The sequence below is a fragment of the Hypanus sabinus genome, chromosome 3 (assembly GCF_030144855.1).
Source record: "Hypanus sabinus isolate sHypSab1 chromosome 3, sHypSab1.hap1, whole genome shotgun sequence".
NCBI lineage: Eukaryota > Metazoa > Chordata > Chondrichthyes > Myliobatiformes > Dasyatidae > Hypanus > Hypanus sabinus.
Window position 1 is genome coordinate 8,668,109 of NC_082708.1, and position 18,529 is coordinate 8,686,637.

Here is an 18,529-nt window from a genome sequence, read left to right on the forward strand (position 1 = left end):
CAACATCTGACTTATGATAGCTGAGGCTCTTGTGCCAGTATAGTTCTATATTTAAATAATAGGCTTTATCTTTATATCACATGAGCCAACCAATACATTTGTTGTTGGCCAGGCTTGAATCAGTGCCTCAAATATTAATGTTCTGAACCTTCCGGCAACTTATTTAAAAATACAGCAGTTCAGGAAAAATTATACTGGACCACAAATTGTTTTGTAAGTGTTGTTTCATCATGAGCACTAGCCTTCAAAGTATCCAGGACATCTTCAAGGAGTGATGTGTCACAAAGGCAGCATCTGTCATTAAGGACCCACATCACCAGGTCATACCTTACTCTCATTGTTGCCATCAGGAAGGAGATACAGAAACTTGAAGGCACCTACTCAATGATTCATGAACAACTCTTTCCCTCCTGCCACCCGATTTCTGAATGGACATTGACACAAGTACTACTTCACTATTTTTGTTTTTACTTCTATTTTTGCACTCCTTTTTTAATTGAACTATTTTATATATGTTTTTCCTCTATTATTATGTCTTACTGTTGCAGCAAAGTTGTCAAATTTCACAGCATATGCTGGTGATATTAATCCTGATTTTTGCTTCCTCAGAATTTTGTTTATGACTGAAGTTGAACACAAATTTAATTTCAGACTCTTTGTGTCATCTAGGAATTTGGAGAAACAAATTACCTTTTATGGAATATAATGCATTTAATTTCATAATGGTGCTGATGCTTTGCAATAGTTCAACTAAGTTAAAAACGTTTTGTTCATGATTTTCATTTGTACTTGGTGTTTGAGGCTTCTTATTTAAGTGTCCCAACAATAATCAGCCAGCTTTGATAGACTCCGGTTGCCCTGATACTGTTTCTTCATGATTGTGATGTCCTGGTGAAACCTTTCACCGTGGTTCTCAATGACAGTGCCAAGATTTGCAGGGAAGAAGTCAAAATGGGAAGGCAGAAAATGAATCTTTAGTGGCATGTTGTTAACACATAGTTTGGTGCTCTGTAGTTGCCAAGAAAATTTTTGACAACATCCTTGAGTGCTTTCCATGCTATTTTCTTTGGTCCCGCTAGATAGATGTTCTTAGAATTGGCAGTCATTGACAGCATTGTTTGATTTGTAGACCAACAAAAATGCCTTCCTTAATTTTGGCAACACACAGAATGTTGGAAAAACTCAGCAGGCTGGGCTACATCTATGGAAAAGTGTAAACAGTTGACGTTTTGGACTGAAGTCTTGATGAAGGGTCTTGGCCCGAAATATTAACTGTACTCTTGTCCATGCTGCCTGGCCTGCTTAGTTCCTCCAGCATTTTGTGTGTGCTCCTTGGATTTCCAGCATTTCTCGTCTTCCTTAATCTTGGCATCAATTATTCTGACTTGAATTTTGAATTAGCAATTATAGATTATTAAAAAAATACGCATGATTGGGAATTCTTTTGGTGATTTTCATTGTCAGCAGCCCAAAATCCATAAGATACACTCAGAAGTGTTCAGTAAGCAAAATCTTGCTGTCCAGTGTTACTTGAAGTTTGGGTCTTGAGTAGGAATGAAGGAACTGAAAAAGGAGAAGCAAATACTTAACTCAAATTTGTTAGAGTGTAGCAAAGAAATGTAAAAGACTGATTTAAGACTGGCATTGAAATAAATACATTTTCTATTTTATTGTCATTCAGCCATATCTGTTTTGTTTAGCTATATACATGTGAGCGGTTGAATGGCAATAAACTTGAAAGTGCATTTATTTCAATGCCAGATGAACTCTGGAATAAGCTTCCTGTGAAGATGGTGGAGGCAAGAATAATAACATTTAAGAGGTATCTGAATCAGGTTTATTATCACTGCATGTGATGAAATTTGCATTTTTCACGGCAGCTGTACCGTGCAATACTGTGCTGCAGTACAGTGTTGGACAGGTATTTGAGGAAAAGAATGGAGTGTGGAATTAATGCAGGACAGTGAAATTAGTGTAGGTAGGTATGAGTGTCAGGCATATCAATCCCTAAAATCCTCTTACAAACACGGGATTTAGCAGATGCTTCAAATCCATTGCAATACAAACAAAATGCTGGAGGAACTCAGGTAGTCAGGCAGCATCTATGAATGGTAATGAAAAGTCTGTCTTTTGACCTGTTTCTTCATCAGGACTAGAAAGGAAGGGGGAAGAAACCAAAATTCGAAGGTGGGAGAGTCTGATCTGCTGAATTCCTTAAGCATTCTTTGTGTGTTGCTTAAAATTCTCTAGTGCAGCTGTTCCAAACTAAAGGTCCACGGACCCTGTGTTAATAATATTGATCCACTAGACAACAGGGTGTCCTGTTGGGGACCCTTTGAGAGAAAGGTAGTGCAGTCTGATGTGACCAGAATGAACATTAAATCTTCCTTAATGCTTATTGCTTTGCTTTGGAAATTGAAGAATAAAAACCAGTTTGATAAAAAAGAAAGACGCGTAGCAAGGCAAATATAGCTCCTCCTCGTTTAACGAAGAACACTTCTGATGGCAACATTTCTGGTTGATCTGCCCCCCTTGTGCCTCTCGTTGTCATTCTGGAGACGTGCAATCCTTTCATGTACTATCTCTTCATCTCTTCTGCTGTTTGTTGTTTGTCTCTGATCTTGGAGACATGCCTTTCTCAGCTCGTTTGTCTCTTCCTCTCTCCTCCTCCTGTGCCTCTCATTGTCATTTTGGAGACATGCATGCCTCTCCTCCTCTGTCTCCTCTTCTCTCATCTTTTTTGTGCTGACTCTTTGATCCTGGAGTCGTGCGGCCCTGGCCTCATCCGATTCTTGTTCTCTTCTCCTTGCCGCTTCCCGACGATGTTTGGCGTCATCTCTTGACGATAATGTCCCCCTTCTCTTTCCAAGCGGCATAATCAGGCTGACCATATTTTTTTTACCCCAATGCTGGATGGAAGACATGAAGCAGTAACACCAAAGGAAGCTGATTATTCTTGATGTGGTTGGCGCTGTCCTAAATGGACATGATATAGTCTGCGCTGTCCTTTGACTGCAGCAAAGGGTTTTATGGGTGTCTCGAAGTACATCATTACAGGTTACAGGATGTTATGTCATGCTTAAATTTAGAGAAGATCTGATGTTCAGTTTTTGAATCTAGTCAAGACTATAGACTTTCAATCTAGTCAATACATTGTGGGGACCATTTTTGAGTTATTTTTAAAACCTTTGATTTGTTGTAAAAGTACAGATGGTGGCTAATTATATTTTATTGTATGATAAGGATTTCTCCCCCCCCCCCCCCTCTTTTTTCTCTTGCTTTTCTTAACCGCTCTGACTTTGGTAGTGGGTTTTCTGTATACCAAATTTTTTATATTTCAATATTACGATTTAATTTAATTTTTATGAATTCAGAGTTTTGTGATTGTAACTGTATTTTTAATACAATGTATTTGGTACTTTTTTTGACTTGTATATCTTCTTGTACTCTGTATTCCTTTATGCAGAAACTAAGAAAATTGAAAGAGAAGTACGTCATTACAATAAGATTTAATGATCTCTTATTGATGGGTGGCAGTTACATCTGTCCCAATCCTGCACATTCTGATGGTAATATGTGACCGCTTGAAATAGAGCTGCCCTGCCCGTTTGCTCCGGTTGGTGTCGCTGCTGAGGCTGGCCGTGTGCATGTGTCTTGGTGTCATGTACCCCTTTCCACGATGGCAGATCGGCTCTCAGGTGAAAGGCAACCTGTTGATATTTGCAAATGAGCAATTTTATATGAATGTATGACCCTGAACTTTGGCTGAATTCTGTAAGTTAGCGCATTTTAAGTCGATTTAGCCAAAAAAAATGTGCCGCTGTAATGCAACGTTTGCACTATTTGGAGGTCACAAGCAGACAGAGCATGAGAGTTTTAGTAGTATATAGATAGATTGCATAAAAAAGGTTGGGAACCTCTGTTCTAATGTCTTACTTTTATATTTGATGACTTGTACTTCCCAGAGTTTGATCTCTTCCCCAACTCTGCATACCTTGAACTGCGTAAGCACTGAACTATACAGTTTTCTCCTCCTGTTTTGAAGCTCTTTAAACTTAACCTTGACTAATCTTTGAATCTACTGTTGTGGTGCTTGTACCTTTTTTTTGCCTGTCTTGACCTATGGAATGATCTGAATGGGCGACATGCAAAATAGGTGTCTCTCTGCTGTATCTGTATCACGCACGCACGCGCGCATTTGTATATGACAATACTGAGCCAATGATTGTTCAGAGTTCCTTAGACTGCACTGCACATAATTCTTGGATTATTTCCTCTTTTTAAACTGCAAGTATTGATGTCTGCTGATGAATTATCTTCTAAGGATTGAATTCCATTGTACACGACAATCCTATTCAGTCATTTAAAATTTAAAGATTACCTTCAGCTAATCATGTATGTTGAAAAATACAGTGAAATACTTCATTTGTTTCAGATCAGTGATTGTGCTGGGGATAGCCCGCAAGTATTGCCACACTTCTGGCATCATCACACTATGCCCACGACGTGACCTAAGTATGTCTTTCGAATGTGGGAGGAAGCTGATGCTCCTAAAAGAAACCCACAGTTAAAACATGCAAGCACCTTCTAGACAGCAGCACAAATTGAACTCAAGTTCTTGTTTATTGTCAACTGACTGTACATGTATACAACCATAACAAACAAAGTTCTTCTGAACCACAGTGCACCCACAAAACATGAATCACACACTGCACATATAAATTAATAAAATATAATACGAAGTACTGTGCAGCAAAGTAAACTGTAAACAGTTCACTGTCTTGGTGTCACTGGTAACAGGGTATTCATTAGTCACACAGCCTGAAGGAAGAATCCGTTACCCAGTCCCATTGGTGATCTCTGTCACTGTAAGCAATGCACTAACTACTATACTACCATACTGCTCAGGAGCTTAGTAACTTTCATTATCTCTAGAGGGCATGAGTTAAATGTGAGTAGGGAAAGATTTAATAGGATCTGGAGGGGTTTTTTTTTATATGTATGGAATAGGGTGAAGTTAGCATAATTTCATTGAGCGGAGCTCTTGCCTGACAAATTGGTTTCAATCCTTTAAGAAGGTTACATGCAACTTAGACAAAGGAGAGTCAGTAGGTACTTGTATTTTTAGAAGGCCTTCGTCAAGGTATTATACCTGTGAGGCTGCTAAACAAGATCATTGCCCATGGTGTTAGAGGCAAGGCATGGGCAGGTTGATTAACTGGTAGAAGTCAAAGGTGATAACATGTCTTTGTGACTAGAGGTAATCTGCATGGTTCCATATTGGAACCACAACTTAATACATTAATGATCTGAATAAAGAAATTGATGGCATTGTCAATTTGACAGACTACAAAGATAGATGGAGTATCAGGTAGTGCAGTAGAAGTAGTAAGTCTGCAGGAGGAATTGGACGGACGGGAAGAAGTGGCAGAGGCAAGTTATAGGGTTCTGCACTTTTATAAGCAGGAGAAAGTGATTATTTTCTAAATAGGGTGAAAGTTCAGAAATCAAAGGTGGAATGGAGCTTGGGAGACCCTTAAGTAACTTGCAGGTTGAGTTAGTAGTAATGAAGGCAAATGCAATATTAACATTTGCTTTGAGGGGGTTAGAATATAAAAACAAAGATGTACTGCTGATGCATTATAACGTGATGGAGTTCAGAGGATGGAGGGGGGGGTCTCATTGAAACCTACCCAATACTGGGATAGAGTGGATGTGGAAAGTTTTTTTTTTCATTAGTAAGAGAGTCTAGGATCTATGGGACCAGCATTGGAATAAAGAGACCATAGAAGTGAGATGAGAAGTTTCTTCAGTCAGATGGTGGTGAATCTGTGGAATTCCTTTTTTTTTTGTGGAGGGTGATAGAACCAGCCATCGGGTGTTTTTAAGGCAGAAGTTGATTGGTTCTTGATTGGTGAAGGTGGGAGAATGAAGTTGAAAGAAGCATCAGCCATGATTGGTGGAGCAGATGCTGAATGGCTTTATTCTGCTATATTTTGTGGAATGGTTTAAAATGCTATGGGCCAAATGCTATCAAATAGGACTAATGGGCATCTTGGTTGCCATGGAATAGTTCAAGATTACGTACACAATGCTGGAAGAACTCAGCAGGTCAGGCAGCATCTGTGAGAAAAGAGTAGCCAATGTTTCGGGCCGAGACCCTTCATCAGGAATGGGGGGGGGGGAAGAGAGGGCTGAAGCCCAGTAATAGAAATAGGGGAGGGGGTAGGGCCTAGAGATGCCAGGTGGAAAACCAATCAGAGGAAAGATAAAGGGGGAAAGGGGAGGGGATCAGCATGAAAGAACTAGAGATAAAGAAGCAGAAAGATGAAAGGGGAGAGAGGCAGAGAGGGACCTGGGATAGGGGGAGGGGGAGGGAATTGCCGGAATTTGGAGAATTCAGTGTTCATACCACCAGGCTGGAGGCTACCCATACGGTGGATGAGGTGTTGCTACTCCAACCTGAGTTTGGCCTCATCATGGCAGTAGAGGAGGCCATGTATGGACATATCTAGATGGGAATGAGAGGCAGAGTTGAAGTGGGTGACAACTGGGAGGTCCTGTCTATTGTGACAGACGGAGCATAGGTGCTCGACGAAGCGGTCTCCTAATCTGCGTCGGGTCTCGCTGATGTAGAGGAGGCCGTGCCGGGAGCACCGGATGCAATAGACAACTCCAGCAGACTCTCAGGTGAAGTGTTGCCTCACCTGGAAGGACTTTCTTGGGGCCTGGAATGGTGGTAAGGGGGGAGTGGGGGCAAGTGTAGCATTTGCGCTTGCAGGGATAAGTGCCAGGTGGGAGTTCTGTGGGGAGGGACATTCAAGATTGTTTGATGTTACTTCCAGTACGCAAATGTAAAGAGAACAAAATAATTGTTACTCCCCATCAGATGCAGTGCAAAAAAACCCCAATAAGATAAGAATGCAATGATTTAGAAAAAAACAGGATAAATATAAATGCATAAGATAACTTGTATGTCTATAAAGTGGTGCTCGGCATAGGAGTGTCTATACACAAGATGACTCTGAAAGGACATGAAAAAGTGGTACTGGGGGTTGGGTTAGTGGGAGGAGATGTTGATCAGCTTTGCTGCTTGGAGAAGGTAACTGTTTTTGAATCGGGTGGTTTTGGCATGGGTGCTACATAGTCTTCTCCTTAATGGAAGTGGGGCAAACAGTCCATGAGCAGTGTGGGTGGGATCCTTCATGATGCTACTAACTTTTTTCTGGCACCTTTCTCTGTAGAGCCAGTGAGCCTGTTCTTGTGCTATAGGACTACCAAAGAATTAACTTGTGATTGAAATTCAATATATCATTGAAGTTTTAGATGTTAACGACACTGATTACCGTTGATTAAGTCTAGCCCACGTTTTACATGCATATCACAGTGACTGGCTTTTCTTAACATGACCTCAAGTGTAGCCAGCTGGAAAAATTTAAAATAATTTTCACTGAACCTGCCCTTCTGTCCTTGAAAGGTGGAAGTTAACATTTCCTCCCGATTTTACGGAGTGAATTGCCAATTGTAAAAGGTGTTGAAATGCAGAAATTTATTTAGCAGCTGTTGTAATTTGGTGTAGGCAGTTCAGAAGCCTCTGAATGGTCAGCAACTTAGGGCACTTATTTTGTTGGAAAAAGTGGACTTTGGTAGGAGCGTCAACATATTTTTCAGGGTAGGAGGAATAATAGTTGCAATTGCAATCTTCTCAGAACTTTTGTCTACTTAGCATTGTGGCTCATACTTAAGACCCATTCACAGTAAATTTTCTCAGCATGTGATACTGCACTGCACAATGTTTCCATCCAGTTATTATTATTGCCCCAAGTAATTCATGCCCTTTGAATGGCTTTCAGCATTCATTTATTTTAAACTATAGTGTCTGGAAGTTGATTTCAATTGTTGTATCTAGTGAAGTAATTCCTTTTATAGGAAGTAAATATGAACAATTCATTTTCTAGCTTTTGCTCCCTTTTTCAGTCCTGATGAAAGGTCTTAGCTTGAAGTGTTGACTGTTTATTCCTCTCCATAGATGCTGCCTGACTTGCTGAGTCCCTCCAGCATTTTGTGTGTTGCTCAAGATTTCCAACATCTCCAGAATATCTTTATTTTTATGAACTACTCCAGGTGAATAATGCTACAACTTAGCTTGCCAGTGGCCTTTGAATTTTATGGACTTTTAAAAGTCACTTGTTGCATGTATATATGAGATTAAAAAAAAATTAAGCATTACCCCATGCATTGTAAATAACTGTTTTGCATGGAGTGGAGAAGCAGTGCAATCTCATTGTCTTGAGCAATGAAATTCTGTTCTGTTCTATTTTTGGCCATTTCCTTATGTTTCCAAACAACTTGCAGTAAAGTGAAAATGGCAGAGGAAATAATGTTTGAAGTTCACCAGCGCTGTTTTACAATGACCTAGTTGATCACTGTATTGTCAGTGATTTTGTTTTTGGCTCATGGTCACCCTTGATTTTAATAGCATGAAATAAAGATTATGAAAATTAATTGCTAAACTTGACAGATGTAGGCATGATTAATAGACTGAGATGAGGTGTGATCCAAGCATTTAACAGTATTCATAAGATAGGAGCAGAATTGGGTTATCTGGCCCATTGAGCCTGCTCTGCTTTTTCAGCAACACTGATCCATTTCCCTCAGCCCCAATCTCCTGCCTTCTCCCCATATGCTTTTATGCCCTAATTAGGAATCTATCAACTTCTGCCTTAAATATACCCAATGACTTGGCCTCCAGAGCTGCCTGTGGTAACCAATTCCACAGATTCATCACTCTCTGGCTAAAGAAATTGCTCCTCATGTCCATTGTAAATGGAGGTCCTACTATTCTGAGGCTGTGTCCTCTGGTCTTGGATTTCCCCCACCACAGGAAATATCCTCTCCACATCCACTCTATCGAGGTCTTTCAACATTTGATAGGTTTCAGTGAGGTTACCTTAATTCTTCTGAATTCCAGTGAGAACTGGCCTAGAGCCATTAAGCTGTCATTGTATAATATGCCTTTCAGTCCTGGCCTCGTTTTCGTGAACCTTCTCCAAAGTCTGCACATGCTTTCTTGGTTAAGGTGCCCAAACGGCTCAAAATACCCCAAGTGAGTCCCCACCAGAGCTTTATAAAGCCTCAATGTTACATCTGTGCTTTTATATTATAATCCTCTCAAAATAAATGCTAACATTGCATTTGCCTTCCTGTTCACTGACTTTACCTACAAATTAACCTTTATACAATCCTGCATGAGGACTCTCAAGTCCTTTTGCACCTCAGCTTTTTGAATTTTCTCTCCATTTAGAAAATAGTCTAAGCTTTTACTTTTATCATGAAGGTTCTATAGTTCTATCATTAGAGACTTGTGTCATGTTACAAGCCTCCAGTTTTTGGCTCATTAACTTAATATTGATTTCTTGTTCAGTAAGCTATGATGTCTTCAAAGATTAAAGATTCGCTTTGTCACATGTGCGTCGAAGCATACAGTGAAATGTGTTTGAAATCCACGAGTATTGTGCAAGTCTCACCCACCATGCTTCTGGCGTTGACATGTGATGCCCACAATTCACTAACCTTAACCCATACATCTTTGGAAGGTGGGAACAAACATGAGCACCCAGAGAAAACCCATGTGGTCACAGAGAGAACATACAAACTCCAAACGGCTGTGGGAATCGAACCCCTGGTTTTGTAAATCATTAGTTAACTGCTACAATACTTGCCGCCCTTTGGCTTGAATATTAGTTTATCACCTTTTAAAAATCCATGCTCCTGAACCTTATTGGTCCATTACACTATCTATTTAGTAGCCTCCTCTATTAGTATGTACAGTGCTTGTCTGCCATCTGTACTGGATGAATAGACTTTATCTAGTAAGATGTTGCACATATCAAAACCATTGTCTTTGGTACTAGCAACAACTCATTCCCAGACAAATCAGAAGCATTCCTCCTATTTCTACCTTAACCTGGACTCTTACAGCTGGATCAGTTACAGCTTTGTATTTGACCTCCAGCTGAGATTAACTCTCTATTCAAAGTTCAAAGTAAATTTTATTATCAAAGTACCTATATGTCATTGCATAACCCTGAGATTTATTTTCTTCTGGGTATATTCAGTAAATCAATAGAATTATTGCAGCAGAATCAAAGAAAGGCCCCCAACTACGACATCCAACCAGAGTACAGAAAATAGCAAACTGAGCAAATACAAAAAAGAAGTAATAATAAACGAGCAATAAATATCAAAAACATGAAATGAAGAGTCCTTGAAAGTGAGTCCATTGGTTGTGGAAACATTTCAGTGATGGGGCAAGGAAGGTTGAGTGAAGTTGTCCCCCTTCTACTAAATGAAATTTGTTTCTCTTCTATCTCAGATTATCAGCTCCTGAAATATACCTGCATCCTGAGTGCAGATGCTATCCAAAGTGAGTGATGCGGGAGAGACAACATTGTAAATGCTGAATGCAGTAGACTAGGTTGAAAGAATCTGCCCCACAAACTGAATTTCCCCGCCCCCCCCCCCACCTTTCTTCTATTGCTTCTCTGCCACTTTGATAGTTTTCAATTCTCTGATCCTGATTGATGAGACTTTCCACACAGTGCATCCGGAATGTTTTCCTCTCCCATTGTTAACAATGCCTGTATGCTATCTATTTCCTGCATTCTGCTCTTGCCCTCTCTTGTCTGAACAGAGCAAGAACAGAGTTCCCCTGCCCCTGCATTTCTTCCCAGGACTCTCTGCATTTAGTAGATCATTATTTGCAACATCTACCTCCACTGAGATGTCACCACCACAGACGATATCTCTTCCACCCCCTCCCCCATAAAAAATAATTCTTAAGACTTTATTAAAACTTTTATGAGTTAGGGTGAGCTGGTAGTGGTCAGTGCAAGTGATTTCCAGTGCTAACGATCATTGATTAGCGTTTGATTCCTGCTGTTGTCTGTACATTTGCATGTATTTCCTGTGACTGCCATTGTCTGTAAGTTTCAACATTTTCCCTGTGATCGCGTGAGTTTCCTCTGGGTGCTCAGGTTTCCTTCCACTTTCCAAAGACGTACAGGTTAGGGTTAGTGATTTGTGGTTATACTATGTTAGTGCTGGAAACAGTGACACTTCACAAACAAGAGAAAATCTGCAGGTGCTGGAAATCCAAGCCACACACACAAAATGCTGGAGGAACTCAGCAGGTCAGGCAGCATGTATGGAAAAAAAGGACAGTTGGCGTTTCAGGCTGAAACCCTTCAGAAGGACTGCAGGCAAAAGACTGAGGAGGGGTAAGGGGAGAGAGAACCACAACAGGTGAAACCTGCAGGGGGAAGGATGAAGTAAAAAGCTGGGAAGTTCATTGGTGAAACCCGCATGCTGCTCCGTAAGTGATGATGGTAATGACGCAGTTCACTGTTTGGATGTGTGTGTGACAAATAAAGCTGATCTTTAATCTTTTGAATTTGAAAACAAGTGTCATTTGTGGCTCACTTCTCCACTTTCTTTTCTATACCAAGGAGTGTTTAGAATACTTTCCCTTGTAGCCATGTGAGATCATGTAGCCATGATTTTATCTTTTTGCCCCTCATAATCCAGTGACACAAACAGTCTATTCAGATAAAGTGATTCACCTTGCTCCTGACCAACAACACTATTTAGTGATCACAATGTTTTTGTTTTATTTTTAAGTTTTATTTAGAGAGAGAGTGTGGAATAGGCCCTTTGAGCTATGCTGCCCAACAACCTGGATTTAACTCTATCCTAAACACAGGACAATTTACAATGACCAATTAACCTACTAACTGGAATGTCTTTGTAGGAGGAAACCAGAGCACCCGGAGAAAATGCACACATTCCATGGGGAGTATGCGCAGAGACTCCTTACAAAGGAGGCCAGGATTGAACTCTGAACTACCGATGTCCCAAGCTGGCATAGTGTCACACTAACTGTTACATTACCATGGTGCACTGTGCTACAATGGAAAAATCAAATACTGATTGGATGACTGTGGTGCGTCACCCCACGGTCTGTAGGGATGACCCTGAGTTTTCTGTGCTTGCTATTTTGCTCCTCCATCCCATGTCCAGACTGGCCTCTGTGCCTTTTTGCACTGTTATAATAACCCTCAGTGCATTTTAAGAAACAACTCATTTTGCACTTCGGCACTTTTGGTAACTCCCACTTTCCTGTGTGTATTAGAATGGGTTAGGCCTCCTGTCAGTGATATTAACTCCATTTTCTTTCAATTTGCATAGGACCTGATGGGCAAGTCCTGTACTCCCCTGTTGTTACTTAGTGGCCTCATTTCATTGTGGGCAGCATGGTAGCCTAGTGGTTAGCATAAGGCTTTACAGCACCAGTGATTGGGGTTCAGTTCCCACCACTGTCTGTAAGGAGTTTGTACATTCTCTGCCTGATTGTGTAAGTTTCCCCTAAGTGCTCCAGATTCCTCCCACATCCCAAAAACATACGGATTAGGATTAGTGAGTTATGTTGACCCTGGATGCATGGCAATGCTTGCAGGTTCCCCTCAGCACATATTTGGACTGTGTTGAAAAGGAGCACAGTGATGTTTGGGGCTGAGACCCTTCACCAGTCCTGATGAAGGCTCTCAGCCTGAAATGTTGCCTGTACCCTTTTCTATAGATGCTGCCTGGCCTGCTGTGCTCCTCCAGCATTTTGTGCTTGGAATTTCCAGCATCTGCAGATATTCTCTTGTTTGTTTGGACTGTTAGTCGTTGAAGCAAATGATGTATTTCATAGTTTCAATGATTTGGACGTAGATGTGACAAGGCTAATTTTTTCGTAGCTTAGTAAGCAAACAAACCATGCTCTTACTTACAACCTTTATTAACTCATTGACCAAGTGACTTTATATACACCTTAGACACATGGTACCCCTAGCCTTACCCTATCAGAAGTACTTTGTCCCTGCCATCTTCCTCTCCGATCTGCACTTTGTAGTAGCTTTCTCTCCTTTCCAATTGTGCTTTAAGTGTCTTTGACCTGAAATACTAACTTCCTCTTTTTTTTACAAACACTGCCTGATCTGCAAAATTCCTTTCTGCTTTTGTGTTATACTGAGATCTGTAGTGATAAGGTGTCCTGTGCCTGGATTTTCACTTCTCCATTTCAGAGTTTTGAGTCTGGAGGCTTTAGAATGTGGGAGAAACCCATGTGGTCACAGGGCAAATATGCAAACATCTTGCTGACTGGCAGAATTGAACCTGCGTCTCTGGTGCTGCAATAGCTATACACCAAGTGCTGCAGGAGTAAAAGATAATGTTGAGGTGGGTCAAAAATGATGATGGTGAACGGCAGAGCAGGAGCTGATGCTGTGTTTCCTGCTGTTTCGATTTGATTGCTAAATTAAATGGACAGGTAGGTGTAAACTTGGTGAGTTTGCCTGGCAACATTAGTTGTAGCAGCCAAAAGCTTCATCTGAGCTTTTGCTCTCACTAAATCAGTCACGTCCAGTGACCTCTGACCTCCAACCTTCCACCTTGAACACTAATTTCAACATGGAGATTCTGCTGCCGATGTCTTAACATACAGGCAGTCCCCGGGTTACGTATGAGTTCCGTTCTTGAGTCTGTCTTTAAGTTGGATTTGTACGTAAGTCGGAACAAGTACATCCGGTATTATTTAGCGTCAGTCAAACGTTTGTCTTAGTATATAGAATATATTTTACCTTTCTATGCATATAAAACACAAGAAACGTATGTATTCCAATAATCTGCGTTGCTTAGTAATAATTGTAGCTTTCATCGGGGCAGGGCCTTTCACATGCTCCATTATTCTCACTTTATCTGTTATTCTTTAAAATTGTTGCCATCATTGACCGACTGTAGCCTAACGCTTTTCCAATGACCAATGGCATTTCACCTCTTTCCAAACGCTTTATTATTTCCACTTTATTTTCAATCGCGATCGCTTCCCGTCAATGGAACAGAAACACTGTGGGCAGCAGGTCCTGAACTGCGCCGACTCCCGAGGTCTGCTGGTTCCTAAGGACCACAGTACTGAATTCCCTGGGTGCTAAACTGCACCACACTGAGACAGGTTAAATGGGACAACTGGGAGCTGTGCTGGGTTTGGGTATTTGATCCTCCACAATATTCCGCGTGGGAATTTAAACTGGAGATAGCAGTGATTTTTTTTTTTAACAAGGTCGAGTTGTGAGCTCGACATCAACCTGGCACAGATGGAACGGGAGTCACTGGATCGATAATCAACCTGGCACGGGAGCGGTTTGTCACTAAATCGAACTCGGGAACCTCCGTTCTCTAGCCCAGTGCTGATCTGACTGCGCCACCAACCGACCGGAACGTTGGGGGGGGGGGGTCAGAGTGAATCTTACTAAGAAAAATTAAAGCCAAATACAAAGTTAAACACTCAACACAGAGACAACGGCAATGACTTAAAATGGTGGACGGCGTCGCAATCCGGCTTAAAATGGCGGACGGCGTTCTTCTTCCTCGGTTCGTAAGTACGAGTTGTCCGTAAGTCAGACATAACTAACTCGGAGACTGCCTGTATTTTTATTTTCCTATTGATTCTGCTGACTGCTTTCTCATCCAACAGGGTTTGTTTTTTAATGTTTTTTTATATTTTAAATCCCTTCATGGCTTTAGGACTCTTATTTCTGTAACATTAATCTGAAGCGTTTGTACTCTATTTCTCGGACATCCTGGATTCTCATCAGTCTGTGATTGTGCTCCTTTGGCTGCCTCAGCCTGGATCTTTTTCTGAAACTGTTCTTATCTTTCATCAAGTTGCTCTTTAAAATGCTTCTCTGAACAGATTTATTGGCATCTACCTATATGATACCAAATCTGTTTAGAGAATCAGAGTGTCATAGTGCAGAAACAGGTCCTTTGGCCCATCTAGTATGTGCTTACCTGGTTTTCTGCCTATTTGCATCCACCTGGATTATATTCCTCCATATCTCTCATCCACGTACCTATCTTGTCTTAAGATAATACATTTGAACCAACATCTACCACTTCCTGTGGGCATACTCAAATCCATAGAACAATAACCTTGACAGAATCAATAAAAGACCACCCAACTAGAGCATTCAACCAGAGTGCAGAAGACAGCAAACTGCAAATACAAAACATAATAAACATAAATGAGCAATAAGAACATAAGATGAAGAATCCTTGAAAGTGAGTCCATTGGCTGTGGGAACATTTCACTGATGGGGCAAGTAAAGTTGGGTGAAGTTATCCCCTCTGGTTCAGGAGCCTGATGGTTGAGGGCTAATAACTGTTCCTGAACCTGGCTGTATGAGCCCTAAGGGTCTTGTACCTTCTTCCTGATGGCAGCAGCGAGATGAGAGCATGTCCTGGGTGTTGGAGGTCCCTGATAGACACTGAAATAGGATGGGAGAAATATCCTCAGTTTTTCTACAGCTTGGGGATGCCATCAGATGCATTTCTGATCTTATTTCATGTGAGGTTATATATTGACCCTGGTCTGTTGGCTCCTCACCACACTGTACTTATTTAAAAGGAACACGTCCACACCAGTCAAAGCAAGTAGAAGTTCATTGTCATCGGACTGTACACGTAACCCAATGAAACAACATTCTTCTAGACCACAGTGCAACCACAGCACATAACGCAAAATATTACCACAAATAAATTACCACAAAGTGTATGTAGTGTGCAGTATAGTAGTGAGTAGGCAGCTGGCTGTCCTAGTGCTAAGACCTGGGTGGTGGTTTGTTGCTGAGCATGTCTGCCGAGAGGGCAAAGTGAACACAGCACTGTAAACAGTCATTGCCTTGATGAATGTGTACCCGGACACAATTCAAGCTTGAATCTACTTGGTAACTTCTACAACCAAGGGATATTTTTGAAGAATTGTCGGCTAAAGGATAGGTAATGTCGTATAGTAAGAAGCAATTATCCAGTATTGTTAGTACAGTGGTAATATTGGAACAGTGAATTCTGGGACTGTTGGATGATAGACCATAAGATATTTCCAGATGTTGGGGAAGTCCAGAACGAGGGGTCACAGTTTAAGGATAAAGGGGAAGCCTTTTAGGACTGAGATGAGGAAAAACTTCTTCACACAGAGAGCGGTGAATCTGTGGAATTCTCTGCCACAGGAAACAGTTGAGGCCAGTTCATTGGCTATATTTAAGCGGGAGTTAGATATGGCCTTTTTGGCTAAAGGGATCAGGGGGTATGGAGAGAAGGCAGGTACAGGGTTCTGAGTTGGACGATCAGCCATGATCATACTGAATGGCGGTGCAGGCTTGAAGGGCCGAATGGCCTACTCCTGCACCTATTTTCTATGTTTCTGTATAGGAGCAGAATTGGGCCATTTGACCCATCAAGTCTGCTCTGTCATTTCATCATGGCTGTTCCATTTCCCTCTCAGCCCCAATCTCCCACCTTTTTCCTATACCCCTTCATGCCCTGACTAATAAGACTAATATGAAAAGACTTGCCCTCCACAGCCACCTGTGGCAATGAATTCCACAGTTTCACCACTCTGGCTAAAGAAATTCCTCTTCATCTGTTCTAAATGGACGTGCCTCTAATCTGAGGCTGTGTCCTCTGGTTTTAGACTTCCCCACCATAGGAAAGAAACATCCTTTCCACATCCACTCAATCAAAGGCTTTTCAACAGTTGATCAGTTTCAATGAGATCCCTTCTCATTTTTCTGGATATTCTTTTGTTCTTTAATACCCCAGCTTTTAATTTGTGCATTTTTGTATCTGTTATGCTGTATTATTAATTTCTTAGTAAATGTAGTAAGCTAAAGGAACTGGGAAAGGGAAATGTGACCTAGGCTTGTCTGTGTGTGCGTGTGTGCGCGCTGGTGGGGGTGGAAATAGCTCTCAGACAAGTGGGAAAGGAGTGTGACAAACATGGTGATTCATGTTGCACCATTGGAATTTCAGAATTATTGTAGCTCTACTGTACTGCCACTTTAAACTGAAGTCACATTGGTCACAATGTAGGGCATCATGGCAACCGTCCTGAACGCAAAGTTGCATTTTCTTTTGTTTTAAGTTGCATCAGATTCAAAGCGGCATGGCAATGTGTTGTTCAGTGTAACGCTATTACAATACCTGGGTTCTACCACTGTGTGGGATAGGTTTCCCAGCCTCTTGTTGGATGGATCAATACCATTGAGTATGGGGTCTGTGGACCCCAGGTTGCGAATTGCTGATCTAAGGAGTTTGCACATTCTCCCCATCACCGCTTGGCTTAACTCTGGGTGCTCCAATTTCCTCCTAAGATATGCCGGTTAATTGGTCACATGGTGTAATTGGGCAACATCAGTTTTTTGGCCTGGTAAATTGACAGCACATTTGATCGCAGCAGCTTCTGTGTGGTCAACTAAAGGTGTTAGTGCCCATTTTAAATGTATTATCACAAAACTCTGCTGGATATTAAGAATTTAAAGTACACATCAGCAAGTTGCTTGTTGTTGGAGAAACTAAAGAAGCTGGACTTTGTGGAGGTTGTGCTACTGCTGACGTCAGGGAGGTATCGGAAGAGTTGTCGTTCAAAGGCCATGTGCCTTTGTTGTGGTCACAACATGCTGTTGAGCATTTTAATGTGGAATGATGCAATTTCAATTCACTGATTTATTGGCAGAAGGCAAATGTGGACGGCGGGGTAGCTGTGTAGCCTCAGTTGTAGAATTACGTACCTGTGACTGTCACATGACCAGAATGTAATTGAGGCTCTGCTGGGCATGATGTAATGGTCTTGTGATGGTGGAGTGATGTACTTTTCCAGCCAGTGAGAGGTCATGTGATGGCCCTTTACAACAGGGTATAAAAGGAGAACACCTCCCTGTGACGCAGGTCAGTTCGTGGTTTAATTCGTCAGTGACTCCGTTCTGCTGTGTATTTGATTTCATGATACGCAGTTTCATTTTAAAAGTGGAGTTTTAGTTTCTGCTGTAAGAATCGTTGTGCTGGCAGTTCTGAAAATCGCTGCCAGTTAAAGTCCAGTCGGAGAGTGAAAATTTATTGAAGTTTGGGAAGCCGAAGAATCGAGGAAAGTTGGTGGTGTTGGTGGTAAAACAGGTTCGACCTTATTTGATCCTCTTTTGAAAGGAATTAGTAACCTGCAATCCAAGATAGCTTCTGCTAAAAGAGCAGAAAGAGCTGGATGCAGGGTTGCACCATGGAAAGGTCAGTGCCTTTAAGCCGTTTTATTTCCTTCATCGTAAATCCTTCAGGCAAGGTATACTTTGGCTGGGAGCAGCAGTAATGTCACGAAAGAGAATTTATTACTTCAAGGACAGTCTCTTCTAACTGACTGTAAATCATTTTCCACTTTTTGCAATACTACTTTAAAGAACTGAGTTCGCATTTCTCGCTTTAAGAACTGGTTGACGACTTCGGGTTAAGTTAGTTGTTTGTTTACTTTTGGGGGTTTTTTTAGCAGTGTTTAATAGTGTTTATTTTTAATAAAAAACCTGTCTCAATTATATATTCATTGTTGCTGGATCGTAACAGTAACGAGGACTAGGCCTCAAGCTTCAATGTCGCCTGTTTACAG

At 41.3% G+C, this 18,529-nt stretch overlaps 1 protein-coding gene across 3 annotated transcripts in view; it reads left to right on the forward strand.

The window, feature by feature from the left end:
* Positions 1 to 18,529, forward strand: part of uvrag (UV radiation resistance associated gene) — a 444,495-nt gene that overhangs the window by 22,750 nt on the left and 403,216 nt on the right. Inside the window, exon 2 of one of the 3 annotated variants that reach the window (XM_059963685.1) lies at positions 3,467 to 3,698. The exons of 1 other annotated variant lie outside the window; for it this stretch is intronic. In XM_059963685.1, the coding sequence (XP_059819668.1) occupies positions 3,648 to 3,698 (51 nt within the window). In that variant the 5' untranslated portion in view covers positions 3,467 to 3,647. Of the gene's footprint in view, positions 1 to 3,466; positions 3,699 to 8,102; positions 8,125 to 18,529 lie in introns of those variants that run through there. One more of the 3 variants, XM_059963687.1, reaches the window with a different exon arrangement.